This window comes from Bos javanicus, chromosome 5, assembly GCF_032452875.1.
Source record: "Bos javanicus breed banteng chromosome 5, ARS-OSU_banteng_1.0, whole genome shotgun sequence".
NCBI lineage: Eukaryota > Metazoa > Chordata > Mammalia > Artiodactyla > Bovidae > Bos > Bos javanicus.
The window spans coordinates 13015817-13042261 of record NC_083872.1 but is presented as its reverse complement, the minus strand read 5'-3'; the positions used below and the strand labels follow the sequence as shown (position 1 = coordinate 13042261).

General features: G+C 38.4%; 1 protein-coding gene and 1 pseudogene across 2 annotated transcripts in view; both read right to left on the bottom strand.

The window, feature by feature from the left end:
• Positions 1-26445, bottom strand: part of TMTC2 (transmembrane O-mannosyltransferase targeting cadherins 2) — a 414333-nt gene that overhangs the window by 98191 nt on the left and 289697 nt on the right. For both annotated transcript variants that reach the window (XM_061415655.1, XM_061415657.1), the window contains one exon: positions 22194-22315. In XM_061415655.1, coding sequence (XP_061271639.1) covers positions 22194-22315 — 122 coding nt within the window. The remainder of the gene's footprint in view (positions 1-22193; positions 22316-26445) is intronic.
• LOC133248981 (U6 spliceosomal RNA) lies at positions 4115-4215 on the bottom strand (annotated as a pseudogene).

Genomic DNA, 26445 nt, shown 5'->3' with positions numbered 1-26445 from the left:
CAAAGTGAAGGGGTAAGGGCAATGATAACCTTCAGAATGAAATGCTTTATTATTATACTACTACAGTATTTACCATCAAATCATCAGGGACCCAAAATCTGATGATGACGTTCATTTTTTAGGGGCAGAATACTATTTCTTCTAGAAAGTTTTAAAAATAGTAGAATAATGCTACAAACAAACAAAAAAAACACAAAATGAATGTGGCTAAACAGGTTAATGATAATAGTTTGTGGTTCTCACTGAATTATCCCTCAAGTTTCACCTTCTATAATTCTCAGGTCTTTTGTGATCTCTTTTCTAAACGTCCCAAAGCAGAAGCCACTTCATAGACACTTGGAATATGTCATTAAGCCTAAACGTATGTCAAATTAAGGGCAGCCAGTGGGGACAAGGGTAGCATTCAGAAGAAGTGTTGAGACCTCAGCAGGGAGGTATGGCTCTGGGGCATGCCTGGGCAAGGCTGGTGCCCAGAAACACAACTCCCAGACCTGAACAAGGCTTCCCTGAAACCTATCCCCGGTCCCACTGCAGAGCCATCATACTTCAGGGTGAGGAATTAGCTCAGACCCGGTTGACTTGGGCAGCTTCCTTCCTAGCTTTCTTTATTTTTTTTTTAATTTAAATTTATTTATTTTAATTGGAGGCTAATTACTTTACAATATTGTATTGGTTTTGCCATACATCAACATGAATCCGCCACAGATGTACATGTGCTCCCCATCCTGAACCCCCCTCCCACCTCCCTCTCCGTACCATCCCTCTGGGTCATCCCAGTGCACCAGCCCCAAGCATCCTGTATCCTGCATCGAACCTGGACTGGCGATTCGTTTCTTACATGATATTATACATGTTTCAATGCCATTCTCCCAAATCATCCCACCCTCTCCCTCTCCCACAGAGTCCAAAAGACTGTTCTATACATCTGTGTCTCTTTTGCTGTCTCACATACAGGGTTATCGTTACCCCCTTTCTAAATTCCATATATATATATGTATCCAAATCCTGAAAGATGATGCTGTGAAAGTGCTGCACTGAATATGTCAGCAACTTTGGAAAACTCAGCAGTGGCCACAGGACTGGAAAAGGTCAGTTTTCATTCCAATCCCAAAGAAAGGCAATGCCAAAGAATGCTCAAACTACCGCACAATTGTACTCATCTCACACGCTAGTAAAGTAATGCTCAAAATTCTCCAAGCCAGGCTTCAGCAATATGTGAACCATGAACTTCCTGATGTTCAAGCTGGTTTTAGAAAAGGCAGAGGAACCAGAGATCAAATTGCCAACATCCGCTGGATCATAGAAAAAGCAAGAAGAGTTCCAGAAAAACATGTATTTCTGCTTTATTGACTATGCCAAAGCCTTTGACTGTGTGGATCACAATAAACTGTGGACAATTCTCAAAGAGATGGGAATACCAGACCACCTGATCTGCCTCTTGAGAAATTTATATGCAGGTCAGGAAGCAACAGTTAGAACTGGACATGGAACCACAGACTGGTTCCAAATAGGAAAAGGAGTATGTCAAGGCTGTATATTGTCACCCTGTTTATTTAACTTATATGCAGAGTACCTCATGAGAAACGCTGGACTGGAAGAAACACAAACTGGAATCAAGATTGCCGGGAGAAATATCAATAACCTAAGATATGCAGATGACACCACCCTTATGGCAGAAAGTGAAGAGGAACTCAAAAGCCTCTTGATAAAAGTGAAAGTGGAGAGTGAAAAAGTTGGCTTAAAGCTCCACATTCAGAAAGCGAAGATCATGGCATCCGGTCCCACCACTTCATGGGAAATAGATGGGGAAACAGTGGAAACAGTGTCAGACTTTATTTTTCTGGGCTCCAAAATCACTGCAGATGGTGACTGCAGCCATGAAATTAAAAGACGCTTACTCCTTGTTAGGAAAGTTATGACCAACCTAGATAGCATATTCAAAAGCAGAGACATTACTTTGCCAACAAAGGTTCGTCTAGTCAAGGCTATGGTTTTTCCTGTGGTCATGTATGGATGTGAGAGTTGGACTGTGAAGAAGGCTGAGCACCGAAGAATTGATGCTTTTGAAGTGTGGTGTTGGAGAAGACTCTTGAGAGTCCCTTGGAGTGCAAGGAGATCCAATCAGTCCATTCTGAAAGAGATCAGCCCTGGGATTTCTTTGGAAGGAATGATGCTAAAGCTGAAACTCCAGTACTTTGGCCATCTCATGTGAAGAGTTGACTCATTGGAAAATGCTGGGAGGGATTGGGGTCAGGAGGAGAAGGGGACGACAGAGGATGAGATGGCTGGATGGCATCGCTGACTCGATGGACGTGAGTCTCAGTGAACTCCGGGAGTTGGTGATGGACAGGGAGGCCTGGCGTGCTGCGATTCATGGCGTCGAAAAGAGTCGGACATGACTGAGTGACTGATCTGATCTGATGTATACTGTATTGGTGTTTTTCTTTCTGGCTTACTTTACTCTGTATAATAGGCTCCAGTTTCATTCACCTCATTAGAACTGATTCAAATGCACGATGGAGTATTACTCAGTCATTAAAAAGAATGCATTTAATCACTTCCTAGCTTTCTGAATACCAATAAGCCTTCAGATTTAGGTGAACCTTTGGACGGGAGGAGGCCGCAAAACTGGTTGAAATGAAATGGCAGACAAAGTGGGATAAAAGACTGCAGCAGACTGAATTTCATTTGAAGAAGTTATAGCGCAGCAGCCATATGCAGCTGGTATTCTGGCTTCAATGCCAAACATGTTACCTGAGCAACAGGCACAAATCAGCAGCTTGTTAATAACAAAATATAAGGGTCGATATCCCTAAAAAAGGTATGTTACATTTACTCAATATTCAATTTACCTAAAAGGTAAATTAATGCATTGAGATATTAATCATCTATTAGAAACATTGCTCCCAAATTACAGACCTCAGTATTCCTGATGGCTCATTAGAAACTGCACTCAGCTAGCACATAGCTAAAGGACAGAAAAAGACAGTAAGATATTCCTGGAAGCAATTTGTTATGCCTCAAAACTTTTAAGTCACAGATACACTTGGCTAAACAATTTTATCTCTTGTTATTTGTACTAAGGAAATACCTGTAAATTCCAAGAGGTAGCTATTTATTTTCATTACAGCATTGTTTATACAAATTCAGTGTCTACCAGCATAGACTTGGTTAACCACATGCCATTTCAAGGAAATATGTATCTATTAAAATGATTTTGTAGAAAGTATTTAAACCACCAGATATTTCATGATCCATCGCTAAATGAAATAAGCAGGTTGTAAGATGCTGCTTATGTTCTAGTTAACTATTGTTTTAATGAAAGAGGAGGCTAGCACTACCTCTATCAATACTGGCTCATTTTACTGCTGGATTTCAAAGGTGAATGAGAGGGTTGTTTCTCTGGGATCTTAAGACTGATGCAGAGGGAAGTACATACCTAAAGTAAACTATTAAAAAAATATTGCTGTGTTAGTGTCAAACTAAGTGTTCTGAGCACACAGAACAACTTCATCCACTGGAAAGGGAATTCATCAGAGATGTGGCATTTCACTACACAGAAATGAATTAAGCTCCTGCTATGTACCATGCTGTGTTACAGTCCTGGTAATCAAGATGAAGTTCCTGCCCTCCTGCAGTTCACACTCTAGTGGTGGAATGGTAGTTCACACAGGAGCAGTGACACCGTCGGTCTAAACTAGTTGGGTAAAAAAAAATAACAGGCTAATGTGAGACAGCAACACATACTAGGGGTGGGATGGAGTTTGAGAAAGTCATCAAGAAAAGTCTCTGCTGACGCTGGAAAAGCAACCTAAGTAAAGGAAGTGAGTGAACCATGCAAAGACGTGGCATGTTTGGAACATTAGAGCCTAACAAGAAAACCAATATGGCAGCAGGGGAGTAAACTCCACGAAGAATCACAGGAAATGAGTGTGAGACACTGGAGTGATCAGGTTGCCTAGGGCAAAGTAGTCACTGTAAGGAGTCTGGAGTTAACTTTTTGTTTTGGTAGTAAAAGTCACAGTTTCAACATTAGATGTCACATGTTGCTTTGAGGCGTAGCATTTCCTTGGTGTTAACCAGCAAAGCCACCGAACAGCCTCTGGGAACTACACAGAATATGGAACACTTTATGAATGTATGTCACTCTTGTGTGAGGGCCATGATAATCCTCTCTGCATCATCTCAATTTTAGTGTATGTGCTGCTGAAGCAAGCCCTGGAATTTCTCTTAACTAGAACAGAACACCATGGAGGATTTTAGATAGAAGCACAACATGATCTCACATATTTTTACAAAAAAAAAAAACAACTGAGATCTTGACCAGAAAACTGACTGCATCAGGCATAGAAAAAAGGGGGACCACTTAGAAGGTTGTTAATACTCCATGGCAAAGACCAGGGTAAAAGCAATGGAGCCAGTGAGATGTGGTTAGATGTGGAGTATCTTGTAGATATATGACTGATAAGATTGGATATAGGTATAACATAAAAACAGGAGTCAAAGATGACTCCATAGCTTTGGCTTGTGGCACCTAGGTGAATGCAGGTATCATTTATACACATGAAAAAGATTTCTTGAGAGCAAGTGTTGGTAGGAAGGTACATGTGTCATGGAGCAACCAATTCCTATTTTTGAGATGCTACAGCAGGAGAGTGTGGAGGACTAATTCAGAAAGCCTGACCAGAAAGGAAGTCACAGATCAAGCCTTGGCAAAAACACCAGCTATCTGGTAGCTTCCCTGAGAAGAAGTTAAAAGAAAACTTGCAAGAATGCCAAGAGGAAAGCAAAAACAGAAAAAAGGGGAAAAAAACAAAATCAAACAAAAACAAAACAAGCCTTCTATTTAAAGCATGGTTTCAGTAAAAGAGAAGAAAAATATATTAAATTACTGTTTAAAATAAGTAGCTTGACTTTCACAAATATTTTAAATATTTTATTAGTAAAAATATATATGTTGCTTTCTATACATCTTTGACATTTATGAGTAAAAAAAAGTTAAGATTTTAGCATATTAATACAAATAGCCAATTTCCAAAATATTACATAATGAAAGATGTTTAGCTTTATTCAGATATCCTGTTATATAACAAATTTTTACTTCCTTTCTACCTCTGTTCACTTGCATATTTTCCCTTCAAGCTTAAAGAGGTCATCCACACGTACTACAATAACATTTCAATACGAGATAATTAATTTGATAGAATACAACCACATCTTAAGCTCTATCTGGGGAAATTGCTTTGGCTGTTACATTGCATTGCTACCCTAAACTCAGTTAAGTTAAAACTCTTCTCCATCTATAATATAAATTTATGAGAATATTTCATTATTAAAATGTCTGAGGATGCTGTGGTGAAGTAGAAATTTTCTTTAAACACATTTATAACTAAATTGCAGATATATATATCCTAAAATTTTACTTTAGAATTATGAAATCATTTTTAAATATCAAAATCAGCTATCTTTAGACTTCAGAATAGTACACAGAATTTCTCTTTGACTCATAAATTAAATAGAAAAATATGTGTTTGTAGTTAAAACAATGAACTTTCAGCAATCCATTAAGTTTATTCATTGATTTCCTTAATCCAACTACTATTTACTGGGAGTCAGACATGCCTGAAGCAACTTAGCAGCAGTAGCAGAAGCAGTGTTAAGCACTGGGATGAGAATGGTGAATTAGGAACAACCTTTGCCTTCAAGCCTTTAAGCCACTTAAAATTGGCTTCCCTGGTGGCTCAGACGGTAAAGCCTCTGCCCGCAATGCCGGAGACCCGGGTTCAATTCCTGGTTCGGGAAGATCTCCTGGAGAAGGAAATGACAATCTACTCCAGCACTCTTGCCTGGAAAATCCCATGGAGGGAGGAGCCTGATAGGCCACAGTCCATGGGGTCACAAAGAGCTGGACACAACTGAGCGACTTCACTGTCTTCTGCCTTCATGAAGAGTCCAAAACTGTAGGTGTCATGCGTACAACGTAATATTCTAAGTGAATTTCATTTAGAATTAGTTGAAGTACTTGGGAAAGTCTTCCAAAGGAAGTCCTGCTTGCTCTAAAAAATCTGAGAGCTGTGTGATTAACTAGTTGAAGGGAGACAAAAATACAGGAAGTAGAGACACAACAAAGGTAAAATCTCTATGGCAAAAACACTGCATGAACCCAGGCTGAGGGAGCCAGAGAGAAGGAATAGAGGTGGGCTATTGAAAAGGTTGAAGGTAGAGCCCACCTTCAGATGGATTACATGAAGGAGTTTGTCCTTATCTGTTTTGTCAATATCACTTCTGAGGGTTGTGTGGGTAACAGTTGTAATGGGAACAGAAGGGATGCAGGCAGATTAATCCAGGCTTTTAAAAGACAGTGATTGGGCTGATAATGGAGAGGAAGATTAGTGGACTGACAGGAGAGATATTTAGGTCATACAGACAGGATTACAAGATGGATAGGAGAGGGAGAGGGTGTGAGATAGAGGTCACAAAGATGACCTCAAGGTTTCTGATCCTGAAACTGAGATAAAGTAGGTAAATAATGGAAAAAGACCAGGTTAAGGGAGGAAAATCACAAGCTCAGTTCTGAGAATTATACAGTACCATTGAGACATCTGAGCTGTCAAAGATGTGGTTTGTTAGTCAGGCTGAATCAAGAGAACTGAAGTAAGGTAAAACAGCATTTCAAGAAGACACGAGTAGTCAATTATGTCAATTTCTGAAAAACTCCCAGTGGGTTTAGTGACACAGAGATCAGACACTAGTAAGTTCAGTAAGGTGTATTTTTACAGAATAATAGGTCTTGAAGCCAGAAGGAGTGGGGGTAAGTCTGGGGAGAGGGTTGAGGAAACTGATGCCCTCAGTCAATATGTCTGGCTCTGAAGGAGAAGGGACGTGATCATGTCAGTAGAAGAGAATGAGACATATTGAGTGTTTGGAAAAAGAACACAGAAAATCAAAACATAAATTGGAACTGGAAATAAAGATTAATGTATAGATTTACTTTTTCATAGTTGAATTGAAAATGAAAAGAGAAAACCTCGAAATTCTAGAATTCTTAGTTAACTTTCCAATTATAACCAAGGCCAAAATAAACCAGCCTGGAATTCTTTAAACTGAGTCTTTTCCTTCTGGGTCCCCTAAGAGAACACTCGATTCCTGCTTTTGCTGTGACCCTTACCAGACCCTTACCATATGCACTCTTATTCCCACTTGTAATCTCTTCTAATCATAAACCACTCTAGGAGATTGATTTAGTCAACACTTAGCCAAAGGCTGGGGCTTCCCTGGTGGCTCAGACAGCAAAAGCATCTGCCTACAACGCAGGAGACCCAGGTTCAATCCCTGGGTTGGGAAGATCCCTGGGAGAAGGCAATGGCAACCCACTCCAGTATTCTTGCCTGGAAAATCTCATGGATAGAGGATCCTGGCAGGCTCCAGTCCATGGGGTCACAAAGAGTTGGACACGACTGAGCAATTTCAGTTTTAGCCAAGGGCCAGATGTTGTGTGTGTGTGAAGTCTCTTCAGTCATGTCTGACTCTTTGTGACCCGATGGACTATGGCCCTCCAGGCTCCTCTGTCCATGGGCTTCTCCAGGCAAAAATACTGGAGTGGGTTGCCATGCCCTCCTCCAGGGGATCTTCCCGACCCAGGAATCGAACCTGAAACTCTTACAACTCCTGCCTGGGCAGGTAGGTTCTTTACTACTAGCACCACCTGGAAAGCTGCCAGATACATGGTAGGTAGTCATAAACGCATGAAAACTTTAAATATACTGGAAAAGAAAATACTGAAAACACACTTCCTACTCTCATTGGGAAGTCCTGTTGCCTCCATGAAAGAGCGTGTAGGCTTCAGTGGGTAAATCTGAGAACATCACGAGGCTCGAGTGATACCCAGAAGGTCACTCCTGTCACTGTCAATACCTCGTCTAGACAAGGGGAAGAAAAGAGAAACCACAGTTTCAATTAGCCTTCCGTGGTCCAAAGATGGCACCACAAGTTCACAGAAAGTAGACAGGACACTTTAGATGGACAAAGCGGTCCACGTGACCTCCGTTTCAGGAGTCAGTCATCGGAAAGCCCCCAGATTTAGCTCCTGCAGCAACTTCAACCATCCGGCTGCACTGTTTGTGCAAATGGGTGCTTCTTGTTTGTCATGAGAAATTGCTGGACTGCTCCATCCCAAACTGTTTAGCTATGATGTGGAAAGCTGCTACGCTGATTGGTCCCCAAGAGGCAGCCTTGGCTCACAGAGCTCAGAATCGACACTCGTGCTCAGCAGTTAAACCCCATGGGGATGGTTAGGAAAGCTGCTCTGTGAGAGTGGAGAGCAGGAGTGCCAACAACAGCTGCATTGCAGCTGGGTCGCAAAGCAGAACAAGCAATCCCCTGACACCATAAAAGGTGGTGGATGACGGGCAGGCGATCTCTGCACCTCCATTTGTCCCTGGCAGGCTGCCACGACTCTAAAATCCAAATGCTCTCACAAGAAGATAAAGCCAGATGTAAATAATTCCCTAATTTCATACCTATTTTTGGTCGAAATCTTCAGCAGTAAGGATAGAGAGGCTTATTTAACTTATTAAGATGTAACTCTCTTTGATGACTGAACCAGTGTACTGCATAAAAGCACTGGATTCAGTCACAGAAAGTGTTAGTCACTCAGTCGTGTCTGACTCTTTGTGACCCATGGACTGTAGCCCGCCAGGCTCCTCTGTCTATGGAATTCTCCAGGAAAGAATACTGGAACGGGTAGCCTTCTCCTTCTCCAGAGCATTTGCCCAACCCAGGGATCAAACCCAGGTCTTCTGTATTGCAGGCAAATTCTCTACCATCTGAGCACACCAGGAACCTGAATTCTAGTCTGGTTCTGATACCAAGAAGATGAATCACCAAGGAAAGCCACTAATTTGAATAGGTTTTGCTTTTCTCAATTGTCAATCAAAGGACTGATTAAACTCTACTGGCTTAAAAAACGGAGTTCAATTCAGGGAAGTCATCATTGGTTAAAAATTCAGATTAAAGAAAGTTAAGCTCTTAATTCACATCATACTCCTTTGCTTCCATTGTTTTTCAATCCATGACAGAGAAAAGGAATGCCAGTTCCTTTTCTCCTAGATCCAGCCAGCTGACACTGAGACTGGGGATAGTAGCCAAGACCTAAAATCCACTGTATTTTAATTTACTAACAAACAAAATTAAATGGAATTGGAATGAATGACCCCCTTATTTTCTTCTGAAAGGACTTTAAGGTAAAGATGCCTATCAAAGGTAAAATGTCCTGAAAGTGAAAGCGGCTCAGTAATGTCCAGCTCTTTAGGACCCCATGGACCATACAGTCCATGGAATTCTCCAGGCCAGAATACTAGAGTGGGTAGCCTATCCCTTCTCCAGTGGATCTTCCTGACCCAGGAATCAAACCAGGGTCTCCTGCATTGCAGGAGGATTCTTTACCAACTGAGCTATCAGGGAAGCCAAAATGTCCTAGAAAGGTTCTTATACAAACCAGACCACATGCATATTGAAACGGTATACTGTGCTTCTCATTTTGTAAGTGATTCTCAGAAGTAATTCTGGTTTGCCTAAAACTACTCTATGTCCACTGTTATAGTGTAAAAATAATAGCCATCCCTTCCTGGTTTGGACAAATATTCTATAGTTACCCTAATTCTTGTTTCCCTCTCATAAGTATTCACCTAAATCAGACAAGTCGACAATGGCTTGCAATTGCAGTGACACTGCAATATCAGCTGCAACCACGAGACCCGATAGCAGCGTCGGTGAGGTCTTACGGTGACCTCAGCTTCCTATTTCCGCCACACTCCCAACAAAGAAGACATGAACAAAGATATCCTTTCACAGCACAAGGCCATCTGATCTTTGTCAAGCATAATTAAGTTTCCATTCATCTCTGCTTCCCCAAGGCAGATTTTTCTGGGAGTCTGTTGTCCTAGCACATTGCAATTCCACTTTCTCTTTACAGGTTATATGAGAAGAAAAGAAACACTCTAAGAGCAGCTTACTACGTGCCAGGTGCTATTCCAGGCACTTTCTCTGTATCGTCATATTAAATCCTTGTATTACACCTGAGATATTATTATTATCATCTGTTTTACAAAATAAGAAACTGAGGGACAGTGAGATCAGTCTACTTTGTCCAAGGCACAAAAGCTTGATTCGTCAGAACTGGGGTTCAAACAGAGACAATCTGATTTCACAGTTAAGGTATTACATTATTGACCTGGTCCAGAAGTTTATTACGAGGAATCATTATGCTATTTAAAGATGAGCTTTACGGAGTAGGTCCACCCATACACTCATGTACCCACCCACCCCCATCCCTCAGCAGAGATTCAGAGAGTATCCACTGTATGCCAAGCATGGTGTCAGGCAATGGATTATGAGATGACTCCTGCTCTTATAGACTGAATAATACCATGGTGACTCTGGAAATGGGCATTTATCAATTGCAGGATCATACTTAAAAAGGCTCTCATTGTACATAGTATCTAAGGAGAAAACAGAAACCAAGGAATCTGTTGTGTCTGAGCAAGTCCAATGAGGGGAGGGCTCAAAAAGGAGGTATCATACTTCAGCTGGTTCACAGACAGAGCAAAAGTTGGCCAAGCATCGAGACAATAGGCTACCTGCTCAGTCCAAGTGCTGGTGGCTTACAAGTTCTCTTTACAATATCCAAATTCAGGAAATTATTTTCAAAGTCAGTCTAATGGAGAAAACGTTCCTTGTTTTAACACCATTAAAAGGCCATGAAGCTAACAAAGGTTCATTTGACATCAACCATCTCAAAACCATGTATTTGAAAAAATAAGGTTACTTAACAATATAAGTTACCAAATTTCTACTTTCTGCTAGTCTAATGTTTCTTGAGTTACGTTCTGTGAATAATAAATTTCTGTGACTTACAAAGAAAGAGCTATTGAAATTAAATATTAAACAATGTTTAATAAGAATTGTTTAGTAAGCAAAGCTCATTCACTTTAATTTCCAGAGTGTGAAGTGACCAGAGATAGTACATACACAATTACAGGAACCTCTAATCCAGGCAAAAAGGGAAAACACACACACAGTAAACGGTCAGAGACTGGCAGATTACCAGGAGAATGAGTTTGTATGTATAAATGCGTATGACAAGCATATCTCCAAACTGGATCCTTCCCAAGTCTCAGCAGAGTGTGCGAGGAGAAGCATACACACGTGGGTGTTTCAGCATTATTACAGAATAAGATTTTCTCTCTCTGAGAAAATGTGTAAGATCAAGGAAAATGTGGGTCACTAAACAGGAAAAAAATCAAGTACAGAGGTGACACAGAGATGGAACATACTAAGTCTGAACTTCTCTGCCTCTAGATAGACTATTTAATAGTCTTCAGTTCAGGTCTAAATTATCACTGTCAACATCTCAGGCCCTCTTGTTCTCGACTGGAAAAACATGCCATGAAGGTTTCACAGAACTCATTAGACATCAACCTCCCAAACAGTCTTCATCAAATTAGGAGCTATGAATTGATGGGTACACTTTAAGTGGTACTTTTGATGACTTGCTGGAAGCCAACTGTGGATTAGCCTGAGAGTGAGAAAATCCTGAAGGCCAGTCTTTGGGTGGAGGGTGTGGTTCCCACTCTTTCATAGTCTTAATTTCCAAAGAAACCAATGAGGTTCTCACAGTAAAGAACCAAAAAAGATCCCCTCCTGGTGAGGGCAGGCGAAGAAGAATAATCTTTGTGAAATATGCTCTATGATGAATTCAACATATCCAACATCCCACAAAAAAATGACATAGCATGACAAAAGGAAAGAAAGAGTCCAAAAAGACGAAGTTAGCATCAGAACCATACTAAGATACTGAAACATGAAATACGTTATAACTGTCAGAAAAGAAACTTAAAATAACTATGATTAACATGTTAAAGATTCTAATGGAAAAAGTAGACAACATGCAGGAACACATGTATAATGTACGCAGAGAGAAATTCTAAGGAAGAATTAGAAGTAATGCTAAATATCATAACAGAAATCAAGAATAAATTTAATGAGATCATAAGAAGACTCAACATGACCACAGAAAGAATCAATGACTTTAAAGATAAGTCAATAGAAACTTCCCATACTGAAATGTAATGAGAAAAATGAATGAAAAGCACAGAACATCCAAGAACTATAGGAAAACCTCAAAACATGTAACAATCATACCAGTAACTGGAATATCAGATGGGAAAGAAAGACAAGAGGGCAGAAGAAATATTTAAAGTAATATTGATGCACAACTTTCCAAAATATAATAAAGGCCAAACCACAGATCCGGGAAACACAGAGAGCACTAAGCCAGATAAATCCCCAAATAATAAGCCGAGGCGTAGTATGTCCAAACTACAGAAAGCTGAAGACAAAGAGAGAATCTTAAAGTCGGAGAAAAGAAAATACCTATGGAGAAATAAGATTAAGAAATACATTAGATTTCCTGGACATCCCTGGTGGTCCAGTGGTTAGGAATCTGCCTGCAGGGGACACGGGTTCTATCCCTGATCCCAGAGGATCCACATGCCTTGGGACAAGTAAGCGTGTACACCATGACTACTGAGGCCTCGCACGACGACTACTGAAGTCCACACACTCCAGGGCCCCTGCTCTACAAGAGAGGCCGGCACAATGAGAAGCCCACACATTGCAACAAAGAGTACCCCTGCTTTAATTTTTTAATGTTTTTTTTTATTGTGGTAAAAGTCGCACAATATAAAACATACCGTTTTAACCATACTGAACTGTACAGTTCAGTGGCAGTAAGTACCTTCACATCGTTGCGCAACTCTCACCATCATCCATCTCGAATTTTGCACCTTCCTAAACTGAAACTCTGTCCTCATTAAACACTAAGTCCCCATTTTCCCTCCCCACTCCCAGGCTATTTAGGCATCCACCAGTATACTTTCTGACTCTCTGAATTTGACTATTCTAGGTACCTTGTATAAGTGGAATCAAACCTAATGGATACTGAAATGTATTTTTAAGGTTAACTTAATATACATCCTATGAAGAGATTTTACCTTTTCTTCTGTGCTATGCAGTAGGCTCTCATTAGTTATCTATTTTATACATTGTAGTATATAAATGGAGGAGGGCATGGCAAGCTACTCCAGGGTTCTTGCCTAGAGAATTCCCATGGACAGAGGAGCCTGGCAGGCTACAGTCCATAGGGTCACAGAGTCAGACCTGACTGAGCAACTGAGCACAGCACAGCAAAGCACAGCAGCAGTGTAGATATGTCAAGCCCACTCTCCCAACTTATCCCACCTTCTCTCTCCTTGGTGTCATTGTTCTCTATGTCTAGTGTCTCTGTTTCTGCTTTGAAAATAGGTTCACCTGTACTATTTACTGTTTATGAGGCTTCAGAAATGAAATCTCTCACATTTTAGAATAGATGTGCCTTCATTTACATACATGCCTCTGTGTGTACATCTGTTTGTATAAATACACACACAAACATCCAGATGTTACAAGGGAAAAAAAGGCAACTTTCTTTTGGAAGTGTTGGTCCAATCACTGGAATGAAAGACATTTGTTTTGAAAGTGTATGCAGTCAGTACCACCTTTTAAAAGAGTAAAGCTAATCACTCAGTCATGTCCGACTCTGCAATCCCATGGACTGTAGCCTGTCCAGCTCCTCTGTCCATGGAATTCTCCAGGCAAGATACTGGAGTGGGTTGCAATTTCCTTCTCCAGGGGATCTTCCCTACCCAGGGCTCGAACCCAGGTCTCCTGCAATGCAGGCAGATTCTTTACCAACTGAGCAAAATGTAAACATGGGTTTAAATAAGCATGCTGTTTTAATAACTATAGATGCTCAAATTTTGTTCTATTATAAATTATCAAACTAGGAAAATATAAAATATAAATTATAAATGAAGTTTAACTCACATTAAAATGTGCTAACGCTTTATTACATAACAGGAGAGTCAACATGATGCAGCAGAAAGAATGACAAGGTGGAAATTGTGATGTTAGGTTATGTTGTACCATGCTCAGTCACTCAGTGGTACCTAACTGTTTTGTAACCCCTATGAACTGTAGCCCACCAGGCTCCTCTGTCCATGAGATTTCCCCAGCAACAATAATGGTGTGGGTTGCTATTTCCTTTTCCAGGGAATATTCCTAACCTAGGGATCAAATCCATGTCTCCTACATTGGCAGGCAGATTCTTTACCACTGAGCCACCTGGGAAGCCCAGTATCATCTTATTTACCCCTAAATATGCTTTTCAAGGGAGAAAGCAATGGCACCCCACTCCAGTACTGTTGCCCGGAAAATCCCGTGGATGGAGGAGCCTGGTGGGCTGCAGTCCATGGGGTCGCTAAGAGTCGGATACGACTGAGCGACTTCACTTTAACTTCTCACTTTCATGCATTGGAGAAGGAAATGGCAACCCACTCCAGTGTTCTTGCCTGGAGAATCCCAGGGACGGGGGAGCCTGGTGGGCTGCAGTCCATGGGGTCACACAGAGTTGGACATGACTGAAGCGACTTAGCAGCAGCAGCAGCATGCTTTTCAAACATAGCATCATGATACTTAGATATAAAGCTAGGTATGATTATTTCACGTGACTTTCAATGCCTGAGAATTTGAGTATTTTGATTTTACTATTTCTGAGAATATCTGGCAAAAGAAAATATCTCTTAACAATGACTTTCAATAACTGACATAAAAAAGCAGAATAAAAATCTGAGATACTTCAGAGGTACTTGGATTCGTAGGTCACTTGGCGGCAACAAATAGAGTAATTATAAGATCGATTTTATAACTATACTTAAATTTAAAAAAAAGATTGATTCTACATATCAAAATGCATAAAAAGAACTATCAGATTCATTATGATTTAGACTAAAAATAATACAACGATAAGTGAATTACTGCCAGAATGCCCGTAAGTTTAGATGTGGCAACTTCATATAAAATGCTTAGCTGAACACGGCATTGAATCAAATTTTCTTCTACATTCCATTCAATATTTCAGTAGCACAATATATGTGATACATGCCTTCTCTTTTCACAGAATAAGTTTTGTAACTTCAATGGTATATATCCATAATAATCATTCAGTGAGTCACAGGAAAATTTTTTGTTTCCTGCTCCCTCTAATCTAAACATGACTGTTCGGTGATTATAATGAAACAAAGGAACCTAAATGTTAGTCAGCGTGCAAAGTGGGAAGAGTTTTGCTTTAGAGAAGACGAAATGGAAAAATAATCTCAGCTCTAAACAGTAATAATCATTACAAAAGGCCCAAGGAAGCACACAGGGCTGCACATCCAGATAAACTGCACTGACACCATTCTAGCCTGGGGTAGGGAACTTTTCCATGGAACTTCAAGTACTTTCACAACTGGAGTTTTATGTAGCCCAATTAACTTTGGCTAGACACAGAAATCTGGCTCAGTACTTCCATGCAGTAGCCAAAATAAAGGTTTGCTGTATCAAGAATTACTGTCAGAGTCTCCCATATCCTTCCTTCTCTCTTAGTAACCTAAATCTGGAAAATAACCTAACGGCCAAGTTCCTTTTACTACAATTTAGATCAATACTAATTTTACTGGCTCAAAAAAACTATAAAATATTTGGCTGAAATAAATTGAACAAGGACAAAAAGAGGACAAAAAAAAAAAAAAAGTAAGGATGTACACACAACTAAAGTATATACATGGTTTTAGAAACAACTATAAAACCATATGAAACATGGTGATAATGGAAACTTATTCCTTCCTTTCTCAATGCTTGTCCAATTTTAAATTCATGGCATTAGTCCTAGGTAACAAAGTTCAAATAAGGAATAAATCACAATTTTAAAGAGAACTTGTGTTTAGTATTTTAACTGGACATGACATTGGTATGAAAGCTCTATATATTCTATAGTTGGGTCACCCAGGCCCAACTATATTTAAACATGGAGGCTACCAATGACCCTAAAGCAGAACTATTTTCTAGGGCACCCTGGAACATTGGTGACTGAGGAACATAGGACCTTAAAAGTGCCAATAGCCAAAAACAGAAGTCCTAAGTTCATGAGCTATAAAGCTTAATAATAAAAATGTGTTTACCCATTCAAACTAAACTAGTACTTAGAGGTAATGCCTAAAAATAAGCTATTTTCATACCTTATGGGGAGGCAGGAGCACTAGCTTACTTTTAACATCTCTAATCAGGTATAAAAGAAAGGAAAGCATCACACAAAATTATTTTATATAGAATGGATATTAATGATGCTTAATTAAGAAGTCCTTGAGGATGTATCCAATTCTACTATTGAGTAGCTTATTTATTCTTGGGACATGTCCTAAACCTTAGAAGCTCAGTTTTCTCATTTATAAAAAGAAGGTAGTACTCATCAAAAAGCTTCATGAAATAACACATATCAATCACAGGCATTCAGGAGATGTACACCCTCTTGTGCCTACCTCCCCTTCCAGGGTCTTGAAAATTATACTGAATCCACTCCACAATCAGGCCACTCTCATTCATTTATTCAGTATATACCACTGGGAATTAGAGTGATGCCTTAGCATGGATAGTAAATCTCAATGCACATGTTAGCAAAAGGAGATTCAGACTAGGGAAACAAGAATATTTAAAAATGAGCTACCTGTACACCTTTAACTTACATAGCTTGTCCTTGTTATTTAGTCACTAACTCGTGTCCAAATATTTGGAACCCCTTAGACTGTAACCTGCCTCTTGAGAAATTTGTATGCAGGTCAGGAAGCAATAGTTAGAACTGGACATGGAACAACAGACTGGTTCCAAATAGGAAAAGGAGTACGTCAAGGCTATATATTGTCACCCTGCTTATTTAACTTATATGCAGAGTACATCATGAGAAACGCTGGGCTGGAAGAAGCAGAAGCTGGAATCAAGATTGCCGGGAGAAATATCAATAACCTCAGATATGCAGATGGCACCACCCTTATGGCAGAAAGTGAAGAGGAACTAAAAAGCCTCTTGATGAAGGGGAAAGAGGAGAGTGAAAAAGTTGGCTTAAAACTCAACATTCAGAAAACGAAGATCATGGCATCTGGTCCCATAAATTCATGGGAAATAGATGGGGAAACAGTGGAAACAGTGTCAGACTATTTTGGGGGCTCCAAAATCACTGCAGATGGTGACTGCAGCCATGAAATTAAAAGACGCTTACTTCTTGGAAGGAAAGTTATGACCAACCTAGATAGCATATTCAAAAGCAGAGACATTACTTTGCCAACAAAGGTTCGTCTAGTCAAGGCTGTGGTTTTTCCAGTGGTCATGTAAGGATGTGAGAGTTGGACTGTGAAGAAAGCTGAGCGCCGAAGAATTGATGCTTTTGAATTGTGGTGTTGGAGAAGACTCTTGAGAGTCCCTTGGACTGCAAGGAGATCCAACCAGTCCATTCTGAAGGAGATCAGCCCTGGGTGTTCTTTGGAAGGAATGATGTTAAAGCTGAAACTCCAGTACTTTGGCCACCTCATGTGAAGAGTTGACTCATTGGAAAAGAGTGATGCTGGGAGGGATTAGGGGCAGGAGGAGAAGGGGACGACAGAGGATGAGACGGCTAGATGGCATCACTGACTCGATGGACGTGAGTCTGAGTGAACTCCGGTAGTTGGTGATGGACAGGGAGGCCTGGCGTGCTGTGATTCATGGGGTTGCAGAGAGTCGGACACGACTGAGTGACTGAACTGAACTGAGACTGTAACCTGCAGGCTCCTATGTCCACGGATTTCCCAGGCAAGAATACTGGAGTGGGTTGCCATTTAATCCTCCAGGAGATCTTCCTGACTCAGGGATCAAACCCATGTCTCTGTGTCTCCTGCAGTGCCGGCGGACTCTACAGCTGAGCCAATGGGGAAGCCCAGCTTATATAGTACTATACAGCAATTTCATCTAAACAAAACTGGGGGAAATGACACATGCCCTGCCCTTACATATCTTAACAAGAGAAATACAAAGGAGGGTGCAAGGACAGTGGCTAAGATTGTGAAATGCCTTATACTAAAGATATACAAAGATAAGTAAAGACTTACTCTCCGCCCCACATTCAGGGTCAAAAGACATAGATTTATATCTGCCATTCCAGGGAAAAAGTGCCACTACAGAGATACTGAAAATCAGCACCATGGAAGTATAGAGAAAGGAAAAAGAAATAATCGCTTAAAAGACGCAGGCAAGACTTCACAGAGGGAAATAAAATTTGAACAGGCAGAGAGAGGAAAAGAACATTTTTGTCAGAGGAATAAAAAAGGATTTGATCTATGGAATTTGATCTATGGAATAGCATTCTGGGAAATCCTAAATCTTTTTGAACTTTTCTAAATACTATCTATACTAAAAATTCTGAAAGAAAATTTTGTACAAAAATGTTCTGAAAGACATACCACTGGCTATAATAAAAGCACCAACATTTTTGTTTTTGTCCAAGTTGTTTCAGAAAAATGTAATTCTTTATATGAAATCTTAATATACGATACAAGTCTAATTTTGTTGCAAGTCAGTTGCAAAGTACGTATTGCATCTTTGGTCAGTTCTGATGGAACAGTAAAAACACCATTCCATTTCTTTTCCTCTCTCTTTAGAGTAATAGCCAATTCCATTTTATAATATTTTATATTTAAAGCATTCAGAAGTCAAAATGTGTGGCATTTTCTACCTTGCCAATTTCATGTTAAGTCAATGGCATTTCACCAGGCTAAGAAACCCAAAATTAGACAAAGGCAATCCACTGGGATCAGAAATTTGCCAAATCTCATAATTCAAAAAGACACTATTAAGGATGGTTTTGGACTTTCTGGCACTGTGAGTTTAAGCCATTCCATAATAGGGTTTATATTTCATCTAATCAGCAAGTTGGAAGGTATAAAAGTTCTGTTGGGGGCAGGGATTAGAATTTGAATTGTAATACATGTCTTTTCTTCCCTTCCTTCCATATGTTTGAGTAAATTAAAACTGCAAAATTTTGTTTTTAAAAATATCGTGTTAAAAATAAAGCAGCTTGTAAAATCATAGTTTTAGTACAGGAAACTTAAAATATTCAGGCTTGAAAACAAGAAGGAAAAATAAAGGATACGTGGTTTCTATATACAAAGTTATGTCACAGTCTAGGGATATTCAGAATTAGGTACAGATAAGTTTTCAATGTTTTTCTTTTCCAAGTGATTTTATTGGAGGAAAGATAAATCAGGCATTTAAAAATTTTATTTTTGATGGTGGTATTCTTTGAATGTGGCCATTTATCAATCTAATTTAAAACGTTTATATTTTAATTCCATAAGAACATCTAAAGGCAGTAGTTGCAGCAAGAGGTATATATGAATTCTCTTCTTATTTGGAGCTGTGTGAATTACCACCCTATCAGAAAAGGAAATATTTGGAAAAGGTTTTCGTAAGGTAAAATACATTTTTTCTAACTGATTAGACTAGACATAGTATGATCTGGTAAACGGCGCAAAGAGCAACTCATACCCTGCAATTCTGAGTCATGTTCTTTCCCTTTCTCTGTTCCTTATTTTTTGGGGCCCCACATTAATTTCTTTCATAATTCTTTCACATATTTTATTTCATTTTTTTTATTTGTATATGAAAACATTTCCACATCTTTATTCTCCTACCCTTCAAATGAAAATTGTTTTGCCATAACTTTTTAATTTCTAAAAGCTCTTATTTTTTCATCTTTATTTTTTTATGTCATCCTGCACTCCACAAAATGCTATACTACCATCTCGAACGATTTTTTTTCTTCTGTTCCCTCATTTCCTTTTGCTAATCATTTGTTTCAGCTCCAATCTTTTACATTTGAGGGTTTCCTAATATGACAGACGATCTCTGATTGCCCATTGTTATTTTACAAGTTGAGTTAATAAAAGCTGAATGAATTCCTTAGGCATAAACGTGCTTTCTAGACTGAAAAGAGTCCCTTTTGTATGTGTGGTTAGGGAGCAGGTCATTTTCAGAGATCTCCAAATGTAGGTATATGGAAATCTTTTCCCCAGAGTGATTCAGTTTCTCCAGATAAAAATGCTACCATTTCTTGGGCGATGAGGTTTGTGTATATGTGTTGCCAGTTGGGGGAATCAACTCTTGTGTAGTTGTATTCTGCATGTAATAGGGGAGGGGTATTGACAGTCTGAGTACTCCCCTGGAAAACATTTGACCAGTCCTCTTGTCATTCCCCTCTGCATTCTACCCTCGACTGGGCAAGCTGTTGCAGAGTTAGGGAGCTGTCTCATTCAACTGCTTCACCACTAAGAACATACCTTCCCTTGACCTGCAGTGAGTGCTTGGTTACTAGGGCTGTGCACACGGGGAGAGACAACTGATTACCCTATTTTATTCTCCTTAATGCACTCTCTTCTACGTCAGCTACCACCAAGTCTTGAGTCTCTAGATTTCTTATTTTTATCCCATTCCAAACCTCCTTTAGACAGTGCTTTATTCAGTTTTGATGAATCAATCAGTTCTAACACCTTTTTCTGCTACCTGAGTTTCAAAAATCAACTTAAATTTCACCTCCCCTCCCATTCTGATTGTTCCTACGAGGTTATTCCCTCTCAATATTTTATTCAGTAAAAATTTATTCTGATTTACTCACACAATCACCATTTCTGTGCTCACCGTTCTTTTTAAAACCCACTCTGTAAATCTTCTAGATTTAAATATGTCTTTTCAAAAGACACGTTTAGTATCATCTTCAGCTAGAGTTTTCAGTGAACTGACTTTAATTTCCTGGCCTAGGAATTCCTTGCTCATTCAAGTAAAGTAAATTCAAAACCCAAACCCCAGTGAGGGGAGGACAGTGGTGACAAATTCTCTGCAAAGATTTCAGATTCCATGCTGAGAAAGGCAAACTTTCATGCTGCCCTCTTTTATCAGTATGTGAACTTTTTCTACATTGTTCCTTCACAGAGGATATGAACTTTCCTACTTTATTCAGACACCTAATTCCTGGCCTTCTGTTGGTTCAAGACTTCATCTCATATTCCATCAAGAAGGAAAGACAGACAATAAGCTCCTTCCCATGGGTTGTTAAGACTAGTAAACCATCCCAAATCAACTTTAAGATCAGCCTACTGTTTACTGTTCTGGTGTTTAGTCACTGCTTTATTTCCATCCTGGGGAAATTCTCTTCCTACGCTTTGAGCTCAGCCATGCATTAAGAGCATATCTCTTGTATTTTATTAAGCATACTTAGATGTGTTGCAGTGAGACATTTTCTGGTTACTTGGTCTGCCTATATAATCTCTTTAATAGCATTTTAGTGGTATCTTAGAATGGAAAGGTAGTACTTGGTTTAGCTTATCATCTTCTATGGGAAATAACATTATTTTTAAACAATTATAAGATACCTTTCTATGAATTTACTTAGGAATTACTTTCCTGACCATTGTCTCTATGTTTTGCTAATATTAACTTATTTTTAGTAACACTGAAGAGAAATTAAGGGATATGATTAAAATAACATAGACAATAGATTTAGATTCAGACTGAAGGCTAGTTGTACTATATATTAGTTGGTGAGCTCAGAAAAGTTATTTAAATATTTTAAACAATCTCTTATTGTAGAAAACAAAAAAAGAACATTATTATTACTTGAAGCACATAAAATTACAATTTTTTGTAAGTCACAGTGGTTGACTATAAACAAGTCCTTATGCTTCCAATATCGCTTTCATAGAAATATGTCCAAGAGACTCATCATATAGTGGGTAGCCAAATTATGGGTGCATTTCTCTTACAGAATGACTTCCAGTTAACAGGAATTCTAGGTGCCACTGATGGACACACATGCAATGTCTTATATAATACTTGCTTTTTGGAAACAATCAGGTATTATAGACAATCTGGGGTTAACATTGGCTTACAGAATATAATCTTTATGCAAATATTGCTATTTTGACAAGTTCATTATATAATCACATACTTTGGGTTCTCCATTTATACATTTCAACTAAGTTACATCAAGGATACACATCATACTTTATCTATGGCAAACCCCATAGCCAAAGAAACTCATTTTTCTATATTTTTTGTCTATTGTTCTAATTTAGTATGACCATCAATACATCCTAACAGTGTAGATTAACTGGCCAGGAACAGGTACCTCAGACCCTATCTACCTCAATCTGCACAGGAGAACCAATTTCTAAAGGGTGAAAGAGACAGTTACTCACTGTTAGAGCAAGCAGTTTCCCATAGGTAAGATGAGCAGGGATGTGGTCAGTCTTGGATCTCAGTGATTCCATATACCAATGCTCTGCTTCCGGGAGCATGCTTAACCGCATGTACGCTTCACCTGACAAGAGAATCAAAGGAAAATCAATCTGACGTACAGTTTTCCAAGAACATTTGCAACAGCATCATATCACATGTTTATATTCCACATGTGTTTATATCACATGTTTATACATTTTCAGATTCTGTGAGAAGTACTCTCATCCATTATCTCATTTGATTCCCCTGAATCATCATCACGTCGATTTCACAGATGAGAAAACTTGTGTTTGGCAAAATTAAGTGAAATGCCTAAGTCAAAAATGTAGTATGCAATAAAGCTTTGATTTTTTTTTAAATCTAGAAATGTCTCACTTTCAATCATACGTGCTTTGTTACCATTTCATTTTTTAAGGTTGGGTCTTTCTTATCTACAATCATTTGTTCTTTTTATTCATATTCATTCTTTCCTTTACAAACTCAAGTATTTATAGAATAACTACTAAATGGAGAGTATTATGCAGGACCTAATCAACCAAAGTTCAAGGTCCTACCCACTAAAGTTGAAAACTCTGTTGAGAAAGTAATGTTAAATGAAGAAGTTAAAGGGAATTCCTTGGTGATCGAGCGGTTAGGGCTTCATTCTTCCACTGTAGAGGACACAGGTTCAGGCCCTGCAGAAGCAATGGGGCATGGGTTTGGTCCCTGGTCTGGGAACTGAGAGTCCATAAGCGATGTGGCCATGGGGAAAAAAAAGCTATAAATATTTGGTGTGAAGCATTGGTGCTAGATCTTAGATTTTTCAGAAATTATTTGCATTTTATATTTTAATAAGTAAAGTAGAATTTACCAGTTTCATTTGGAAAATCCAGTGAATATGTGACAATTATTTAGCATGCCCATTACCAAGTGCAAAGCTAGTCTAAGGCCTTTCAGCCGTCAGCTATTATTTTCAACTTATATAAATTTTGCCCACCAAATAGCTTTTTATTAACAGCCAAGCACAAGAAAAAAATCAGAAATAAGCCAAAAGTGTATCAGTTACCTTCTTATCACCACCTGCCTCTCCTTTCTACACTTATAGTTTGAAAGAATATTCCACTTGATAGGAAGATTAGATTGTAAGATGATTTGTGTGTTTAAGTTAAATAGTATAGTTATATTAAACACTTCAAATGTAGAAACTACTCAATTTCTGAGACCAAGCAACAAACTGGTGACCTGCATTATTTTTCAAGCAGATTTTTATAACAGCTTAACTAATCATAAGTGTGATGGCTCTTTCCATTTAGAGGAATAATCAGAGGATTTTCCTAAAGGTATCACCCACACTGGTTGTACATCTTTGCTTCAAAGAAAGAGCTAACTTCCTTTTATTTTAATCAAATTCTCTTTACATTACCACAGTGTTGTCAATACAAATATGTTTGATGAATTGAATTGATCTGCGTCTCCAGGCCTTTTGAGTGCCCTTTGCTCATCAGTTAGTAAAAAATATTGGTGACAAATTACATGTAACATAAACAAAAATGTATGTACCACTCGCACATCTATGTGTTTCTAGTTCTGAAAACAGCCCTTAAACTATAGTATCATAAAAATGATAGCTTGATTTTTTTTTTCCTAAAGCTTAAAACATGTTTCCATTTAAGAAGAATTTGGTTAGACATAATTAAGTGCTCAGGCTGAGATGCAAGAAATACTGAAGCAAAGACCGAAGACTAGAATAAAATACACAAAATACTCATAGTTGTTAAGATTGGTAGGATTAGGTACAGATTTTTTTTTCATGTTTCTGTAATAATTATATTGTCTTATTATCATATCTCATAATAAGTAAAACACTGTCAGGCAATTTTCTTTTTAAAATGTTGAACTAATAAACATTTCCAAATAAAGCAAACAGTAATTTTTCTTAGGGAGAGTGATCCATTTCTTTATACTAAATATTAGATATGATTTATATAAAATATAAAATCAAATATTTAAGAATTTAAAGCAATTAATGATAAACAAAATTCAACTATCTCTGAAATGGATTATAAAGCCAGTAGAAATTTCAGAGTCAGACCTGAAAGATGGGTCTGCTTTATGAGGTTCTGTTTGGAATTAATCTGAAATTCTACTTACAGTCTTCAACTGCTTATAGATCACTTTTTAGAAGTTGACAATCATTGCATTTAATATGGCTTCTACTTTCAATTTATTTAAAAAAACGAATTTGTAGAACAGTAAGTTATCGGCACAGAGAAAACACAGGAGAATCCTAAGTCCATGGTTGCTTTTGAGATTCAAATTTTCATATTTAAGTGGTTGGTGTTTGAAAATCATTTCAAAAAGCATACTCCTCCTTTGTTCCAAGTCAGAAATCTACCATTATTAAAACCCATTTTGAAATGAAATATTATTAATTTGCTAACTACTTAACTTGACCTATTTTGTTCAGTAAGAACTCATAAGCAACTTATTAAGTTATAAAGCTAGTGAGGTGGGAAAATATCAAAGAATCATAAATAAAAAATATTATGTAATAATGTATCTTGGCAAGTATATAAAAAATGTAAATAACTAGCTTCCTTAGGTTCTATACATTACAACTTAGAAACACTTCATGTAATCATTCGTTGTATCTCAGTAATAATGATGACAATAGCACTCACTGAATGCTTATTGTGAATCAGGGTAACAAACTACCAGAAGCAAACATCTGACTTACATGTACCCACTCCTCCCATCCTATATCTTTGGGTGCACAGAAGGTTTTCTCACTTAGCCCCACACGGGTCCTTAACACCTCACCCTCATTCAGCCAGTGCCAACTAACTTTTAGATTACGTTTGTGAGATGAAATGTATTTTCAGTCTCTATATTAGTTGCTCTGTACCTCATTTTTTTTAAATTAAGGAATGTCCTTAATTAACCTGGATTTTACAGATGAGAAAATTGAAAACCAGAGTAGCTAAATTAAACACACAAAACCATAAATGTAGAAAGCTGCAGTTCAAACACAGGACGACCTGATCTCAGTGCATTGCTAATCTATTGGTAGTGAACAATCACTAAATTCCCAAGTCTCCAGATCAGGTGAAAATTATACTTTGTCTCACTCACGGGAAACTGTTTTCTAGCTTGTGATACACAGGCCATCAAGTTCATTTCACTTTGCCTTGAGCTTATCTATTGAATTAAAGGACTAAGAAAGAGCAATAATAATCCATGGCTGACCTTTAAAAACGTTTCTGCCTCAAACTGGATTCAATTCTTAACAGGGAAATATCTAGCATATAAGATGTACTTTAGTTCTTAAGGTTAACCTTAACACAAAAACAGCCCGTAAAGTGGTAATAAAGACGCAAAACCAAAAATGCAAGAAAATAATCATGGATGAATTTAAATGTGTGTAAAAGGCAATTCAATAAAGGTTCAGGCAATAAACAATATAAGCCCAAGTACTTGCTGTATTCCTGGCATGGCCAAAGTAGGAGCTTCATATTTCTAATTCATATAAGGGGCTTTTTATGAATGAGGAAGAAGGCTCAGGAATAACAAGTGACCTACACAGCTAACAATCCTATCTTATAAGATTTGGGGACTTTCTTGACATGCCAGTGGTTAAGACTCTGTGCTGTCAATGCAGGGGGTGTGGGTCTGATCCCTGCTTGGGGAACTAAGATCCTACATACAATGTGCTGTGGCCCAAAGATTAAAAAAAAAAGTCTGAATGTCTTGAAAGCCCATGCTTTTTGCCACTGCATCAAGCAGTTACCAACCATATAGAGCTTATTACTTATTGAATATCCACTGAAGTATTAAATGTATTACCTTTATGCATTTATATTATTCTTACACTGTTAATTAGTATTGATCTCATTTTACAAATGAGGTCACTATGGGTTACTGAGCTTAATCAACTTGTTCAGTGTTCAAAAACAAGCAAATGACATTGAAGATTCAGATTAGATTCTATTTCTACCATACCATTTAGTTCAAATATGTAAAAAAATTAGAGAAGAAATAAAATAGTTGCAAAAAATACCATCACTGAATTCAGTATTAGGAGAGAGAATGGTGTATATGTAATCCTTCAAGCTTGATTAAAATAGTAAAATCATAAAAATTCCATAAAGGAAATGATCACAGGAAAAGAAAAGTTCAGTAAGTTCAATAAGGAAGAGAATGAAGAGACTTTATTGGGAATAGGTTAGGAAGGTG